General features: G+C 46.2%; 8 protein-coding genes across 8 annotated transcripts; 5 read left to right on the top strand and 3 right to left on the bottom strand.

Annotated features, from left to right (window-relative positions):
• Positions 1 to 116: 116 nt before the first annotated feature.
• BDCG_04866 (uncharacterized protein) lies at positions 117 to 2,675 on the bottom strand. The gene has a single exon (XM_045420512.1). It carries the CDS (start codon positions 1,724 to 1,726, stop codon positions 1,412 to 1,414), a length of 315 nt encoding a protein of 104 aa, XP_045281038.1. The 5' UTR covers positions 1,727 to 2,675; the 3' UTR covers positions 117 to 1,411.
• Positions 523 to 1,197, top strand: BDCG_04867 (uncharacterized protein). The gene has a single exon (XM_045420513.1). It carries the CDS (start codon positions 645 to 647, stop codon positions 975 to 977), a length of 333 nt encoding a protein of 110 aa, XP_045276607.1. The 5' UTR covers positions 523 to 644; the 3' UTR covers positions 978 to 1,197.
• BDCG_17030 (uncharacterized protein) lies at positions 1,449 to 2,704 on the top strand. Its single transcript, XM_045426197.1, has 3 exons — positions 1,449 to 1,821; positions 1,933 to 2,402; positions 2,468 to 2,704. The coding sequence occupies exon 2, from the start codon at positions 2,119 to 2,121 to the stop codon at positions 2,386 to 2,388; it is 270 nt and encodes an 89-aa protein (XP_045281037.1). The 5' UTR covers positions 1,449 to 1,821; positions 1,933 to 2,118; the 3' UTR covers positions 2,389 to 2,402; positions 2,468 to 2,704.
• Positions 2,705 to 2,917: 213 nt separating this feature from the next.
• Positions 2,918 to 7,010, top strand: BDCG_04865 (cation diffusion facilitator 1). The gene is made up of 2 exons (XM_045420511.1): positions 2,918 to 4,320; positions 4,458 to 7,010. The coding sequence occupies exons 1-2, from the start codon at positions 3,246 to 3,248 to the stop codon at positions 4,697 to 4,699; spliced, it is 1,317 nt and encodes a 438-aa protein (XP_045276606.1). The 5' UTR covers positions 2,918 to 3,245; the 3' UTR covers positions 4,700 to 7,010.
• On the bottom strand, positions 5,226 to 9,167 carry BDCG_04864 (uncharacterized protein; the record flags this gene model as incomplete). The annotated part of the gene is made up of 3 exons (XM_045420510.1): positions 5,226 to 6,031; positions 6,103 to 6,809; positions 6,880 to 9,167. The coding sequence occupies 3 exons, from the start codon at positions 9,165 to 9,167 to the stop codon at positions 5,226 to 5,228; spliced, it is 3,801 nt and encodes a 1,266-aa protein (XP_045276605.1).
• Positions 9,168 to 10,306: 1,139 nt separating this feature from the next.
• Positions 10,307 to 12,603, bottom strand: BDCG_04863 (GPI anchored protein; the record flags this gene model as incomplete). The annotated part of the gene is made up of 6 exons (XM_045420509.1): positions 10,307 to 10,949; positions 11,049 to 11,113; positions 11,224 to 11,325; positions 11,401 to 11,665; positions 11,738 to 12,064; positions 12,131 to 12,603. 6 exons carry the CDS (start codon positions 12,601 to 12,603, stop codon positions 10,307 to 10,309), a joined length of 1,875 nt encoding a protein of 624 aa, XP_045276604.1.
• A 589-nt stretch (positions 12,604 to 13,192) lies between these two features.
• On the top strand, positions 13,193 to 14,137 carry BDCG_17029 (uncharacterized protein; the record flags this gene model as incomplete). The annotated part of the gene is made up of 3 exons (XM_045426196.1): positions 13,193 to 13,552; positions 13,622 to 13,840; positions 13,916 to 14,137. The coding sequence occupies 3 exons, from the start codon at positions 13,193 to 13,195 to the stop codon at positions 14,135 to 14,137; spliced, it is 801 nt and encodes a 266-aa protein (XP_045281036.1).
• A 1,999-nt stretch (positions 14,138 to 16,136) lies between these two features.
• On the top strand, positions 16,137 to 16,277 carry BDCG_17028 (uncharacterized protein; the record flags this gene model as incomplete). Its single annotated transcript, XM_045426195.1, has 1 exon — positions 16,137 to 16,277. The coding sequence occupies one exon, from the start codon at positions 16,137 to 16,139 to the stop codon at positions 16,275 to 16,277; it is 141 nt and encodes a 46-aa protein (XP_045276603.1).
• Between the last annotated feature and the right edge of the window lie 638 nt (positions 16,278 to 16,915).

Raw genomic sequence — 16,915 nt, 5'->3', positions numbered from 1 at the left:
GCCGGCTCTTCCCACTTACGTCATCCCGATCCCCTTGCCGAGAAGCTTATTTCAAGGGCATCAGCGGGATGCCGAGACAGAGAAAAATGGTAGGGATGGGGCTGGGATATCATTTATTTGTCAATCCTCCTCTTCAATTATTGCTATTTGTGGCACTTGGGAGCTACAGGTAGATTGCCTCATCAAGTGATCAGCCTGTCAGTGATCATACATGAAGCAATTCAATGTGAAGAGTTATATTAGAAGTCTTTTGACTATCAACTCTTGTGATATTCTCTTCTGCATGCAGAACAATTCTTTCAAAGTCAATGCTATATATATTCAAGATACATGAAGCTGAATCATCTTGTTCCAGGCTGTTCCCTGTTAATTATGCTGGGCATCTCTTGAGTGTCTAAGACAATATCCAATTCTTAGAGAGAGTTTTCTTTTTTTCTCATGCTGAGCAAATTCTTTATAGATATTACTTCCATCACCATAGTGATAAGAAGAATAGTTCAAAATGATTTTTACACTTGTCCATTTCTTCTCCTCTTTCTGATTCTCTTTCTCTGTCCTTTTTGTTTCACCTCGTTCACCATCAAAGCATCTCAACGGGAAGGTAAAAAAGTCAACTAGAAGACTTCGTAGCCGGCGATGAAGCCATGGATTTTCCGTCGATTGCATCGTCCAACAATATCATCCCTTATTGCAAAAAGCACTGGTGTTCACTCTGCAACGAGTTTATCGCAGAGTTTCCGCGCTTCGTGGAGCCAGGCAACCCGACCATAGGCCTTTGGAGATGGGTGTGTTCAAAGTCACCTTCCCACGCTATACTGATGGAAGATTTTGCCGTAGACAGGTGCAACGAACGCAAAATATCACATAACCAGTCCCGGAATGCAGGTGCTGAGGACTACCTCTTATGTTTCCAAATCACCGCGGCACCATCAACGAGATTGGATTCACCTATGGCGCACACACAGATGGCGGGTTGAGGAATCCTAGTTACTTCCACAGAGCATGTTTCGATGCTTTGATCGCGAACTCGAAAGATCCGCGCATCTATCGGAAACTCATCTACCTGTGTGCGGCCTTGGTTCCATTGTTTAAAGCTGTCGCGAGGAAATCCAACAACCACCAATGATTTCGCGTTGCATAGCATGACCATCCGCATGGCTAAGAGAGAAGTTGTGTCGGAATGGGTGTCACGGATGGATATGTTGGAGACATATGAATCTTATGTGTATCAAGATCTGCTTGTTATATTATCCGTGCACTATCTAATATATCTATTTCATACAAAAGATAGAGCTATTTATAGTAAAATATATGTGCGAGCCAAGAGAGCTAGCATAAGCGAGTATTAGACGAGCGTTGTAGTAAGCTGATGATGATGAGAAATATAGTAGTAATACGATGTTGGTGGCGTTCAGTAGTGTATAACCTCTTTTTCCTGACAAGTTGGCCTGGGATCACTTGTCCGCGGAGGAAATTGCGACAAAGGCTTTTTAGAAAGGACGAAGGCCTCAATGAGTTGCTCCTTAACATCTAGTGGAAAGCTCCAGCAAATATCAAGCTGGATATCTGTCGAAACAAGCGCCTCACATTGGCCAGAGCTTTTATTCCATTGCTCCAACTCCACGCCTGCCTCTATGACCTCACCATCTTTTGTGCCAAATCCGGTGGTATTTTCAGATTTCGTACGGATTTCTGATCCATATCTAATCCCAAGGACGTTAGTCATTATTGCCTTGGTGATCAAGCTGGTGTTCCCCTTCACTCTCGCTTGAGTCCGGACGAAAGAGTGACGGTTATATGGAGATATGAGAAACTTGGTTCGTATGTGCGAGCCCCTGGGATGGTGGCAAGTGGTAAAAAATAATAGTTTCTAGAAGCTATGCCGATACGATTACTAATTCAGTATTCACCAAACCCTATGAATTAAGATAGCGTGCGCACTCGATGGGGTCATTCTCGTCCTCTTTTACACTGAAACAAAGGTTATATAAGAGGCAACCAAATGACAGAGTTCGGGGCGTTGTGTGCAGAACCATTCCCAATAACCGCGCAACCTTGGGAGTTAGCTGATCTCCAAGCCCCTACTCCCAATTGATATCGGGGTTCCCGTCGGTGATAATGGCCCGCGTCGGACATTCATGTGGCCTACTAAAACGGCAGTCGTTGCTGTGGCCCCCTGCTTTGGCATTATTAGAGAGGATTAACCGATATCGTCGGGCGTTGGTAAATATTGACAAGGACAAGTATATCACAGAGGGCGGATCCGGAAATGAACTCAAGACCCCTCGCTGCCACTTGCGAGGGTCGGAGCTTGATACCATTGTCCATGATGTTAAAGCCCTCACGATGATGACTGTGGGGATAACACAGAAAACAGAATTATTTTAGATATTGCCTCTGACGTAAGTCATTTCAGGCCACTTTGTCCTCTCATTTGCTAATAAGTGTCACCAATGCTGATAAATAGGTAGTCTCGCTTCGCCTGGTGGTTCACCGAGGAGGTTGATATGATCCGCACCATCTAAAACTCGGCATTATTGTGAATTTACAGGGGGGGCCTTGAGAACCAAGACTAATTGTTGATTGGCCTGGTGACATGCTTTTGTTGGCTGTTGCAGGCGTGCGTCCAATTTGCCCCTTTCTCTCGAGGGAGTTCTCATTCGCTTTGTTGTGCTTGTCTGATGTTTTTAATCCATTTAATAATAAGGTAAGTCGGGAGACGTTGTAGAGAAAGTAGTTGGCGAGCTGTAGGATTTTTCAAGGAACATGAACTGTAACAAGTGTGCTTATGCTTATTAGAGTTCTTGTGGAGCAAATAATGAACGCCTGGCAAAGGTCTGGGGCGGCTGAGGCTGTGTTGAGGCTAACTACGGAGTAGATAAGATAAGATGGATAAGATAATCTCTTGGCACCTCGCCTCGGTCTCCAGCTAACTTTGTGCGGGACTGTCATAAAAGAGCAACCGATATAGTCGATGCTAGATTTCCCTGAAACGTTCCACCATGTTTCCGTGTTTGGCGGACTTCACCATCCGAGAATGACGTTGATGTGACAAATTTCTACATTTGACCGCCCGTCTAGATGTCCTAACCACCTCTTGGCCGTTTCGAACCAAGCCAATAACGTGCCTAAGCTTGCCTGCCCCAGTATTCTCCAGCGGACACCTCGAACCAGCCGAATCAAAACCTAATATAAAAAGAAGCAACGAGCCATTCAAGATTTCTTACGGCAGAAAAGCACAGAAAATGGCAGATCACATCCATGGTTCTTCCCCCGGCCACCCTCTTCACTCGGGACAGCTCCATCACCGCTCAGACACACCCACGCTGCCTCCAGCCATACCGGAGCAGCAGGCAACGGCCACTGGCGTCGAACCATTGCCTTATCCCATGCAACGGACGTCTTCTGACGAGGAAGATCAACGCCCGCCGCGTTATACACGCGACAATGACCCTTTCCAACTAGCTAGTAAGCTGAAGTCTGATGACGAAATCGATAGGATAAAGGCAAATACGGCACGAAAGCGAGGAGGCTGGACAAACGACGGCGTCAAGAGTTCCTCGAGAAAGTTGCAAGGCTTCTACAAATCCCAGAACGAAAACATTGAGAAGCTGCTGAAGCCAGTCGATGAACATGTGCGGCTGGCAAGGGAATACAACACCCAGAACCAGCTCAAATACAAGATCGCCGTCTATGGCAGTTTCGTTGCGAACGTCATCCTATCGATACTCCAACTCTACGGCGCCATTGCATCAGGATCTCTGTCACTGTTTACAACAATGGCTGACGCGGTTTTTGATCCGCTGTCCAACCTGACTCTGCTCATCAGCCACAAGGCTGTGAAACGTGTCGATGCACGCAAGTTTCCCGCCGGGAAGGCGCGGATCGAAACGGCCGGAAACATCTTTTTCTGCTTCCTCATGACTGCCGTATCGCTGATTTTGATTGCGTTTTCCGCCAAGAGCCTTGCTGATGGGAGCACGGAGGAAACATTGGGGTTCAAAGTCCCGCCCATTGTCGCCGTATGCATTGCGTTTGTAACTAAGCTCGCCTTGTTCTTGTACTGCTGGGCACTCCGGAACAAATATTCCCAAGTCCGTATTTTGTGGGAGGACCATCGCAATGATCTCTTTATCAACGGACTCGGTATTTTGACCTCCGTCGGTGGTAGTAAGCTCAAGTGGTGGATCGACCCAACGGGCGCCATGGTCCTCTCTTGCGTGATAGCTGTCCTATGGCTTCGAACAGCATATTCTGAGTTCCAGCTCTTGATTGGTGTCACTGCAGACACACACACGCAGCAGCTGATCACATATATATGTATGAATCGCACCCTCTATTTTTCTTTTCTTTTTCTTTTTCTTTTTCTTTTTCTTTTTCCACTACACTAGATACCTACCCTTCTAGCCCTGATACTAACTAAGCCTTCCGTCACTAACAAATTTACTTGGATGTAGCTATGACGCATTCCCCACTGATCCAAGCCATCGACACCGTACGCGCCTATACTTCAGGGCCGCGTCTGCTTGTGGAAGTCGACATCGTCATGGACCGCAACGAGACCCTTCTGGCCACCCACGATGTCGCAGAGGAATTACAGATAAAGCTCGAAAGCCTTCCGGACGTGGAGCGGGCCTATGTCCATGTTGACTATGAGACGACTCATAAACCAGAGCATTTCTTGAAAAAGGAACTCTGAGTTGAGAAGCCAAACTAGACATGTATGGCATTTTACTTGGCTGACTCTTATCGCACGACGTGGTATGTGTATGATAAATTCTTATATCTTGTGCGCAGGCAAGATTGGTTTTGAAGTTCGAGTGGCATATTGTACATGTACATCTCCTCTCTCCTCGTCTCGTCTTAATCTTTTAATGTTTTTATATTTTTATGGCTGGGGAGGCCATGGAGTTTCTGTATTTTTCAGACTCGATAACCATTTTTGGAAACGAAACGAAATAAATCATGATGAGATGAACGTCTAGACACCCATCATACTTTCACAATATTCTTTATTATTAGGTGAAAATATATACTTATTCATGTGGCTGTTGAAATACGTCAATTGGAGCGTCACACACCCTAAAGAGCACAGAAGAAGTTTTTGGAGAAATCAAGCATATTCTATCAAAGCAGTCATGATAAATTCGCTATTAACTGGCTCTCTCCATACCCGTCTACAGTCTACAGTCTATCCATGACACCCCCCTCGCAGAAACACCTTTTCAAAACTCCTTACCTTTACCCACCCCACTCCCAAAAATCTCATCCCTCCGCGCCTCCCGATCCCACACAACCCTCCCATCATCCTTCCGCTTGAAATACAAAATCCGATGCTGCGGAATAAACTCCTCGTCCGTCTGCTCCGACTTCCACCGATCGAGCGAAATCTCCTTTTCACCCAAGAACCGATCTTCATAGCCGATGATATACTCCGTGCCATGAAGTGACGGGTCCCAGCGGAGCCGACTAAGAATGTCGGAGGCTGGGCGCAGTTTCGCGGGTAATACGGGAGGTTTGGTGGTGGATTTGTGGGTATTTTTCTTTTTGGTGGATGGGAGGAGGTCAGATTCGGTGGTTGCTTCGTCGTCGTCGGCGTTGTCATCACCGCCCTCCTCTAGGTATATGTCTGAGTCGTCATCTTCTGAATCGGAGTCATCAAAGTCGTTGTCTTGGATGATGTAAGCACCCCAGTCTCTGTCGTCGAGATTCAGAGGTCCTAGATTGCCCTGCTTGACATGGGACACGTCTACCCAGGCCGATGCGGAATCGAAGTATTTCTTATAGTTGTGGATATTACTTGCAAATTGATCTATCGACGCTTGCAGTGTATCGTGCGCGAGTTTGCGATCAGATTTGCTAAGCGTGCGCGTTGGATCAGTGGCATGCTCTGCTTTTGTTAAACTGATTAGGTAGCAGCCCTGGTATTCACGCTCCTCTTGCGCTGGGGTGGAATCATCGTGGTCCTCGATCTGTGTAAACCTGGCAGGCCATATTCTGGTCTGGATGTCTGGAAATTTTCGATGTAGATCTGTTTGATTTGAAAGAGCTGGTCAGTTAAATGTATTAGACTAGATACTACTGTGATCAAGGGGCGCTCACCAGCAAGAAGGACCAAGCATCTGGATTCCAACCATCCCACCAACGAACTTCCCTTCGCTAGCGATAACCCCCAATACTGCACATTTATCTTGATATAACTGTTGTATGATCTCAGAAACTCATCGCCAGAAACGGATAAAGACGACTTTCCAGTGTTAGCCACAATCCCAACGAGTTCTGCCCAATTTGTATTTCCTTCTGAAATGAGATTATCTGCTCGTTTCATTTCATCGACTATTGTTCTCGTGGAAGGAATCGAAGCGGAGCGTGCAACATTCATAACAGGAGCATGGAGCGTTAGTATAACCATACCCTCCTGGGGCGTTCTATGATACAGAGGCGGTTTCTTATGGAAGCTCGGGTCATACATGACGCCTTCCTTCCAGTTGAAGTTTCCATAATAATTAAAAAATGTACAGAGGATATCTGCAGCGCTGGGTGCCGGAGCGGGAGAGGGGAGGAGCTTCATCACCTGGGACAGCATCATCGTGATATGGATTCCGCCAAGGTAGCCAAATTTGGAGGAGTAAATTCCACGGTGCTTAGCCCATGCCTTGATGATACGATGTAGTAAACGGAATGTAGCTGGATTTGGGACCGTTCGTTGAAGGTACGCTTGGTCCCGGTACGGTTGGAGTTTCATTAGAGGAAGCAATGCTAGGTCAAATAAGGGGCTAGATCGAGGTAGGTGAGGTACTTCTAGCCATCTATCAACCCACCCACGTTAGTTTCTGAATGTAAAGCTGAGTTTACCATCTTAAATTAAATCAAACACACCTTTCAGCAACAGCTGCTGCTGGACAATACTGCAAATCGAACTTGACGCTGTTGATTTCAAGCTCCAACATTGTCCCCGTAGCAGCCTTAACCTTCCTCAGGATTTTCACATCCCATTCTGCTCCCTTTTTGAGTCTCTGTAGAGTAAGCTCGAAGAAGACCTTCGAACTAATCGAACCAACACACAGACAATCCACATCTGACGAATCAGTCCAAACACCTAGTCCGTAAGAACCCACTGTAGTAACTACAATTGAGAGCCTCGGCTGGTCAATCTCTTTGCCTTTGCCAGACTCTGGCAATGAGCCATGCTGAATGAGATTTTTCAGAAGCGAAAATGCAGCTTTCCGTTTCTCTGCATCCTCCGACGATGGAACAATTGACTTGTCTGCCAGACATACTTTCAGCCCGGCAGGATTATCAAAGTTGGAGTGGGCCAACTTGGCATAAAGGGGCATAGATTTGAAGGGGTCAACGTCTTCTCCACCATTCGGGTCGAACTCCAATGACGCTCTAATCCCCCAATGGTCACTTGGAAATTGACGCTCAATATTTCCAGTTGCTTCATCAATTATTTCTACAGGAAAGCCAAACATATTGAACCCAGTCACCCGCAAATCGTCCTTGCTGAAAAGTATTCTGTCATATCGCTGAGGTCTTGGGTTTGCCGTGCTGTCAGATGAAATCGCGGCAAGCGAGTTCTCCAGAGGGTCAAATGTAGCCCCCTGCTCTCCGTCATATAGCTGTGTGAAATCTCGTTCAAGCCTAGCGGGCGACATCATGTCTCTGATCTTGGTGTGGGCTACTGACCACGAATCCCAGTAGCCAGCGTATTGTAACATAGTCTCTAGCACGGGCAGAGTCTCGATAGATCGCGAAGATATTGACTTTCTCCCAGAGGCTTCTTCATGAGTGATGGTAGAAGTTGTCATGTTAAAGTCACCGGCGATAACCTTGGGGTTGTTGGTATAGTTCGCAGAAAGGAAATTTGATAATTTCTGGAGCTGTTGCTTCCTTGCCGCAACAGCATAGTCAAATAGACCACTGGAAAGGTGAATTCCAGCGATTATCGCCGGCACGTAACCGGACTCATCAATTTTGCCAATATCGCTCAGAGCGAGAATAACTGCACCCTTGTGGTTGGTACCTAGAGGGAGCCAACTCCACGTAAAGTTCGAACGGCTCAACGCAACAACGTTTCTAATACTCGGTAATGGGCCGATTCCCTTCTGCTCTGGTGGACCATGAGTAGCGAAAGGATATGTTGTTCGAATAGCGTCGTGGCCAAGGATGTATGTCAAAAAGCTATCTGAAACTTCTTGAAGTACCAAGACGTCGGCCGTGGAAGCTTTGGAGAGAAGGGTCTGGAGAAGGATTTGATGCCTATCCGTTGCCGGAGGATATATAGAATCGACTAGGACATTGTAACTTGACACCTTCAATGCACTCTGAATTTGTTCCTCGTCTTCTGACCCACCGCTTGCTTCCGCAGGAGTCCAGATTCCAGCATCAGCTGCAAACATATAGGTAATCCTGGATTCAGCGCCTGAACCACCACGTTCTGAAATTGAATGCAAATATTGCGAAGAAAATTCCGAACTCGTTGGGGAGGTGGAAATTTTACTTCCATCTCTACCCTGTTCCATATCTTGAGGCGTGTCAACAATTTGATTAAATGTGGCCGCCCCATCCAAGTCAATTGTTCCCCACAGTTTCATCCTCCTCGTATTGCCCGCCTTTTCGCGGACCATGATTGCAAGCTGTCCCACCCGCCATTCAATAGGTGGGAGTAGTTTTGCTTTCGACAATAGATGATCACGAGCATTATCATCATTGGCCTTACTCTGGCCAATCGTCAGATGGGGTTGGTATCCTCTCTGCTGCTCGTTGGCGGGCTGCTTGAAGCCCTTCAGAATCACATTCCGAAAGTCGTTGAGATTAAGAAAACCGTCGCTCTCATCCGGTGCAAGGTAGACGATATTTCCGTGTCGTTGTGTGAAATTTCCGGGCTTATTGAGACGGACATGGAAGCAAGTGTCCTCAACTTCCGTGAGCCATGAAAAAAGATTTGACCGGATGAGATCAACGGCGGCTGGCAAGCGGTCAGTTGACACAAAGGGGTAAATAAAATTGACATGAGCTGGCCATTTTTCAAAGGCCTGGTCATACAACGCGCGGAGTCGATTAGTGTCTTCAACAAATGGTGTGGGAGGAATAATGCACAGTGCTGTTTGATATGCATTGAGAGTTAAGCTGGTTGTTCGAGGGGGCTCCGTGAGGTCCGCCATGGTTTTCAGAGAGGAAGTAACTGCCCTTAAGGAAGTCAATATTGTGGAATATAAAGTGAATATACTGAAAAATGGTTATGGTATCTCTTGAAGAAAAGTGGGAAAATTAGGAAAAGTTAAAAAAAAATCCTCATACAACGACGTTTGGATAGAGAATTTATACAGAAGCTGGTCCTGGCTTCTAATATCTCAAAAGCTTCTGCCGCTATGTTCAATATTTTTCAGTCATAGGTAACTATGGGATGACTGCCTCATAGAGATGCGTCAGAGCCCGCTCCCAAGGCATCCATCCACCCTGCTCCATTTCCAACCAGGGCCGACTTTGGTGTCCGTCTGCACACAGCTCACGAGATTGCTGAGATGATGCTGAGATGATGCTGGGATGTTGCTGGGATGTTGCCGCGGGATGAAGGGGGCTGAATTGAAGTTGGCGATGACTCCTGTTAATAACCACATTTAACAGCCACCCCCAGTGGATGCGCGAGGATTTCAAGCGCTAAATGTGGGGGAGGATTTCGACTGTCAGCTTCTGGTGGTAGCTCGAAAACGAGTCACAGACTCACAGCACGGAGGAACTAAGTACAGAGCGCAAGTGAGTCATTGAACAGTCACTCTGAGAACGAGTCTGCTTAGAATAGGCATTCTTCAATATGAATGAAGAAACGCCAAATGGGAATTCCCAACAAGACAGGTAAAAGCAAGTCGCAAATGAAATCAAGCTGCAACTCCAGGATGGGGAGGCGGAATGGCAAAAGATACCTCAACTGGCCAGCTTCGCCGCTGTTTATGTTTAGCGAAAAATTGTATGCTCTTTTGTCAGTCTGACTAAATATAAATGAATCGCACTAGAAAATAGAACCGGCAGAATATATAAAAGAGTAATATTCTATTGAAGTTTAACAATCGGTTCGTTCTTCTACCATTATTATTGTAGGCCAAGATGGGAGGAGTTAGTTCCCTTGGCACAATACTAGGACGTACGTCTACGGTCTAATCCGTTCTCTATCCAAACGAAATAAAAGAAAAAAGAGGCAGAAGAAAAGGAGGCAGAAGAAACAGTGACAGGCATAAATAAAACAACCAAAACACATAATTTTGAAAATTTTGAAAAATTCGCCGAACGCCTCAGTTCAGACACATCACAAAAAGCCCACAACTACTAACGTCGCAGTCAACATGGAACCCCATAGTATCACGCGAGCCTCTGCACTATCTCCAAACGCCCGATTGGAACCCCCCGTTCCATCTTTCGGCCGTGCAACGCCAGGACCGCTCCCGGGCTCATTGGATTGTGGAGGAGGCGGTGGCGTCGGCGATGCAAACGATTTCTTCTCCTGATTAAACGCCAAGCACGCTGTCGGGAGCGCGAATTCCTTGGAAATAATGGTGTGATCCGCTTCAAGCTTCTTTTGGAAGGCACCGATACCGATTTCCAACTCCGCAAGGACACCCACGTTGAGTTCGACGGTGGGGACGATGTTGGTGAAATTCCCAATGAGGTCTTCGAGGGTGGGGATGCGGTTTTTCTCGTCGTCGTCGTCGTCGTCGTCGCCTGGTAGAGCGGATGAGGTTGGAAGCGGGTTGCATTTACCGTCGACGTTTTTGAGTTGCTCGACTTTTACGTTGATGGAGGGGATGGTGAAGAAGGCGCCGACACCGCCTGTTGTGCCACCGATGAGGGAGTTGACGCCTAGAAGAACTTCGGGGCGGAAGCTGATATTGAATTCAAAGCCGGTTGGAACTTGTGCCTGGTAAGGAAGGGATGAGAATTTTGTGCGATCGCTGATTGAAGGGTTCAGTTAGTGCGATTCATGACTCGACCTTGGAGCTGTAAAATATGGGAAATTGGTAGTTATCAAAGTAGAAGTAAAATACACATACAAGCCTTGTGTGGTCGAGTTATTTAGGTCTCCAATATCGATCGTAAATCTCGCGTCATTCGGCACCTTCACGGAAATAAAATCATTTGGTCAGTTTCAACGGACGTTTTCTACCTTCATGCCATGACAAAGGTAAAGAGTGATAAAGTGTATAGGAAATATAGTGCTGCACATACGGAAACATTGAATCCATAGTCAAACTCAAGAGGTTCAGTTAGTGTCAGTGACATCTCAATCTCGGGCTTAAAAATTGGACCAAAAGCGACAATGCCGGGTATCTATCACTCCAAGTTAGAAAAATATTGCCCTTACAAAATGAAACGAAAGCGGCACAAATAAAATAACCCACTCACCATAAAGGGCGTAATAGGAATTTCTGGCAATGGTACTGAGAATTGCAAACCATTTTCTGCTAAATCCAGCTTCGTTGAAAGTTCGATATGCGCAAAGAGATTCTCGACATCGATCTGGATTTCACCATGTTCGAAATATCGAATGACATCAGTCACTAATTCCACTGGGTTGTCTATTGGATCCTCGAGCCTGAAGGATCCTTGAGAGAGGTCCACACTGCCAGCGACTGTACAGTTTTTGCATTTTAATGTCACTCCCTGGGGACTAATGTGGATGTTAGATCTGTGGCGTTTCTCTTGAACAGGGGCGGAAATAGAAAGATATATTTCTACTCACATGAATAGAGAAGATCCTGGGAATTCAGGAGGCATAATGACTTGGTCAATCACTTTCACTTCAATGTCTTCTTTGGATTCAGCAGGCGCGCTGGTGGCAGCTGGGGGGACCACTGGGAAATCTCTTTTTGTTGAACTTGGTTGTGCCGTCTCTGTAGGCGGATCTACCTGACGTTTCTTCAAATTGATATTTCGTCGTTCCAAAACTTGAGCTGATGATCTGCGGGCGAATGAGACTTCCACCATGCTGAAAGCATCTTTCCAGCTACTCGACATTTTTGATAGAATGATGATTTTTCTGTCCCTGAGGATAGTAACTTTTGTGACCCTGTGTTGTGGCAGTTTAGCATCAAACAACCAGCAAAATCAAAGCAGATCCAAGAGTCTTTCTTACATATGGGGTGCTCTTTGGTCCGCTTCATTGCAATTTAAATGCGATGACACCACGACAAAATCAGTAAGCTGTTCAATCTCCTTCGCCACTCGATCCAGGGCGTCGATCGAAGCAAAATGAAGTTCTATTTCCGTTGTGGAGCAAGAAACGTCAACAAGATCACTCTCAATGTCTTCAAGGGTCAAAATCGGCTTTTGGCTCCTAACCACCACACTGGCAGTAAAGACAGAGCCATCGGGAGCAGAAGGGGCGCTGCTGCTACGGCCTTCAAGGAAGTCATAGCTGGTTTCCCTTCTCAAAAGAGCGGCAGACACATCTCGTGTCTCCAGCGAGGATCTCAATGTTGCTGCAGACAGCACTCGAGCGCGGGCGAGTGCCGAACTAGGAAATGCACGAGCCAGCGACTCGTGAACAAACCCGGCCACGACGAACAGGTGCCATAGGAAAATACGGGAAATTAGACAGACGCCCATTCTTCCTCAGAGAAAATATAATGACGGGATGATAAAGAAAACCCACACCGGGAGGCTAAACCAAACCTCTGCGTACATGGAAAAACTCCCACAGTCGTCCATGATACCGGCGGGCCCTTATATATTTAATAACTTGCCCATCCCAATTGTCGCGACACAGGTCCCGACATTGCCAAGCCATTGATACGGGATGTTGGGGCTAGCTCAGGAGAATTCATTTTAAAGAATCATAGAGGTTCGCCCGTTGAGATCTGTGGGAGCCCTAGGCTTCCTAGTACGGACTAGCGCCCCGCACCAAGCATATATCGCTCACTAGATAGCTATCAACAATACAATCACTCAGATGTCCAACAGGTTATAGCCTGGATAGCTTTTTTTTTCATTAAACCTTCTGCAATCACTACTTTTTCTCTTATCTGAGGTATAAAATGTCTCGCGAGCTGCATCACTGAACTGCAGAAGGAACCTGACAAAAAGCAACTGTTTTGAAAGCTTTGATCGTGGGAAAAGATTGATTCAAAGAGGGGGTAAACAAATGCCTTCAAGAATGTGAGCTACTGCAGGATTGTTGGATACACCTGCAAGCAACATGGATATGGATGAAGAATACGGGCAGGATACACCTACTCCCATGCCGAGGGGGGGTGAAATGGGATCTCAAACTGGAGGTCAAATGAATGAAAACGCCATGATTCGAATGATGATGAATTATATGGAGAAACAGGACAAACGAATGGAAATGCTCATACAAAAGCTAGAGAGCAACTCAAGCTCTCTGTCAACTACTCAGGACCCTATTAGTGAGTATCAAAAGAATGCCAAAGCCAAGCTGGAAGGAAAGCATGTAATCATTCTCAACAGATTCATCAACTACTTGAAATGGAAGAGTTCAATCCTTGCAGATGCTCATCTTATTCAGGCAAAAGATGTTCTTATCAAGGGAGAAACAGTGCCTCCTACCACAGTGTCTCTGGATATTGAGCTTTGAAATTGGAAAAATGAGCTTCTCTATACCCAGATTTTCCAATCTTTGAACATCACTGTACGCGATTCTCTGGGACCATTGAATGAAGATGCCTATCTTGCTGTCACTATATGGAAGAATCTTGCTCGACACTATACTATATCTCGCGCAGAAGAACGCCTTCTAACCACTAAAAAGATGAGAGATTTACATCTCAAGAACAGCGATTTCCACACCTATCTTGCGAATTTCCGAGACCTTAAGACAAAGCTGGTATCTCTGGGGAAAAACTGGGCTGAGTGTACCTATCATGATCTATTCATTCTAGGATTGGGGGATTGACAACAGGAATTCATTAGAATGAAGCTGGATGAATTCTATGCTACTAAACAGAGCCCTATTCAGAATCTGAATCTTGATGATTTGATGAATCAACTGGCCATGCGAGTCACCATCAACATGCCTGCTACTATCACTCATCCTTTCACTGCGAGCCCTGTCACTGAACAATTTGATAAACACCAGTGCCACTACTGCAACAATACTGGTCATATCATCAAATACTGCTGATTTAAGAACCCAAACCTTGTGAATGCTGAATGGAAGAAGCGTAACAAGGAACATATCAAGACATTGAAGACAGCAAAGGATAAGAAGAATAAGGATAAAGATGATATTCTCATGAGCCAGCCAGACTATGAATTCTTTGCAGGAGTTTCCCCGGATGTCTATGAACTTATGAAGAATCAACCAAGTTATTCACAAGATGGATAAGAATATGATGAATATGACAGATGAATAAGATGGATTTGATTTCATGTATCAGACCTAGTCCTAATGAGGAAACTAGGTGCTGCTTTTTGTAATTAATTATTATTGCGGATTTGAATGATTTGAGAAAGATAGATAGGATAGCTGCACGGTAGCTAGTCCGAGGGGGGGTGTGGGAGCCCTAGGCTTCCTAGTACGGACTAGCGCCCCGCACCAAGCATATATCGCTCACTAGATAGCTACCAACAATACAATCACTCAGACGTCCAACAAGATCAGCCCAGTCAGCAAGAATAGGCGCGATTTAGCACAAGATTTTGCGCTGCTAATGCACGCTACCATGATGCGACGGTTTCTCCGCTGTTAGCTTGACATGGATGGGGGAGAAAAGCGGGATGAACTGTCAAAGCCAGCCTGCAAGGCTGCATGCCGGGGGAGCAGAAAAGGCGGCCGAAGTTCAGAACCACGGGCTCGGTACTAGGGTTACGTTGCTTTGCTGGTGACAGAAATAGCTTTGAGAACGCACCCCCCCCTCTATATTTTTGAGTTCACACTTCTGCAGCATTGCAGGGCCAATACTGAAATATCCCCATGTCCACGGGACTCCAACTTACGCTGTAGTACATGGCATGGATGTGCGATGGAGCACATAGCCGCAATTTGAGGATGATAGTCTGCCAATGCAGTCCCGAATATGGTTGGCGGAAAGCCTGTCCCGATTTTATGGAAGGCTCCCCAGAATGCAGTGAAAAGGGATCTTCAACTTTCCTCCCAGGAGCCCATGATCTCCGTGTACTCATTCTCTAGGTGGACTTGCGGGGTTTCAAGATACTGTTCTTGCCATGTAGTTATAGCCTGCGCACACTAACAGCAATGTATGGCCGTGGTTCAGGCACCCAGTCAATGCTTTCAGGTACACTTACATTTTCTAAAATGAGAGCTTCGTCCTCAATGCGGTTAGACGGTATTCGACATTTGTAGGATTGCGAGAGGGGCGGGATCCTAAACACAGCATCGAGGTGTGAGGTTTCACGATTCAGCTTTCGCCCGTTGAGGAAAATCGTAGCGCGGGATGATGCCCAGCCTGGCTTGGTCAATTCGGCGATGGCTGTCAGGTAACTAACTAACGAGAGAGTTCTATTTTTGACACTCAGCAACTCCGCCGTTCGCGCCTCTGAAAATTAGTTCTTTTGCCCTCATGAGAAGATTGATTGGAGTCATGAAGTGATAACTAATGATTCCTGGCTGTCACACCAAATCTTCACCAATTGAGGAGTTTCCCGCTTTGGCGCAATTGTTAGGCGGAGAAACGAGACCACGACCGTTTCGTTCACAGGTCTAAATCAAGCCGGGCACTGTAACTAGCTAAACTAGGAGAAAAGGGGGCCCAGCTGTTAAAAAATGAGGCTTGGGGCTTGGGGGGTGCTTGACTCTAGCGTCGACGTTTCTAACGCGTAGTTATGGAGTAAGTTAACTAGTTAGTTAGTTCTACGATCCATCAGCCCCGATAAGCTATATATAGCCGTTCTTATTCCTCGAGGATTGGACCTGACCTGCGGAGCTTGTGGTTCAATCGCCAGCCTGCAGTGCAAAACCTCCATGTGCGAATCGATGTGCAGCACAGGAACGTCAGAAACTAGAGCCGTTTTATCATGGGCCGCCGCGAAAAGTTGTTGAGATTGGTGGGTATGTATATAAACCTGCATCGCGCTGTACCTTAAATATATCCTGGGGGCCGGCTTGCAATGCTTCCGCATTGGGATTCGTCCAATGCCCCGCTTCTATTCTTGAGATATGCATGTTCGGCGTAACTGCGCATGTATCTACATGTACTGTACATGTACATACATGCATCATACGAACTCAGGCTAGATACTCAGATACTCCGCGGAAACAGCTAAACAGAAAGGAAAGGAATGTTATTGAGAGGCAAAGTTGAAAGAATCGAGTTCCTCGTCATAAGGCTGAGCGGTTCCATGCCATATTGCATTGTTCAAACGCTGTAGTTTTACTTTATCCACTTACTGCACATACTAATACGTATGCAGCCGGGCCCTGCTCCTTCTTAACTCACTCAGCGAAATCTCCGCAGGCTGCATCGGGGCTTGAACACAGGCAATTCCGACCAATGTATTGTATGGGTTCTTTCTTGGTTTGCTGACCGCGAGGTATGACCATTTGCTGAAACAGAAGAGCGGGACGGTATCTTCTGAAACAACATCCTAAATCAAGACATATGTGCCTAGGTATGTATGCAGTACGACCGTAGGTCCTTTACATCGTCGAAGGAGTCCTGGCGAGTCTGCTCCAGTTAGATGTTTCATATGTCCCATATATACGGTGTATGTACCGAATAGGTTGTGAAGCCCTGTTGGCCGACCCCATTTTGAAGTGACAATCAATTACCAGCAACTTGAGAGAAAAGAGGAAAAGCATTGCTGAATATTTCCACATTGTTTACGCTCATGAGCAATTATTGCTAATCATGTAACATCAAACTTCTCACCTAAATCAGGAAGCGTGTCGCTGAGGTGCAAGTTCTGAGGTGCAAGTGACTTGTCATGAGGTAACTAGAAG

This window comes from Blastomyces dermatitidis (genome assembly GCF_000003525.1).
Source record: "Blastomyces dermatitidis ER-3 genomic scaffold supercont1.5, whole genome shotgun sequence".
Lineage (NCBI taxonomy): Eukaryota > Fungi > Ascomycota > Eurotiomycetes > Onygenales > Ajellomycetaceae > Blastomyces > Blastomyces dermatitidis.
This window is presented reverse-complemented; position numbering and strand designations above follow the sequence as displayed.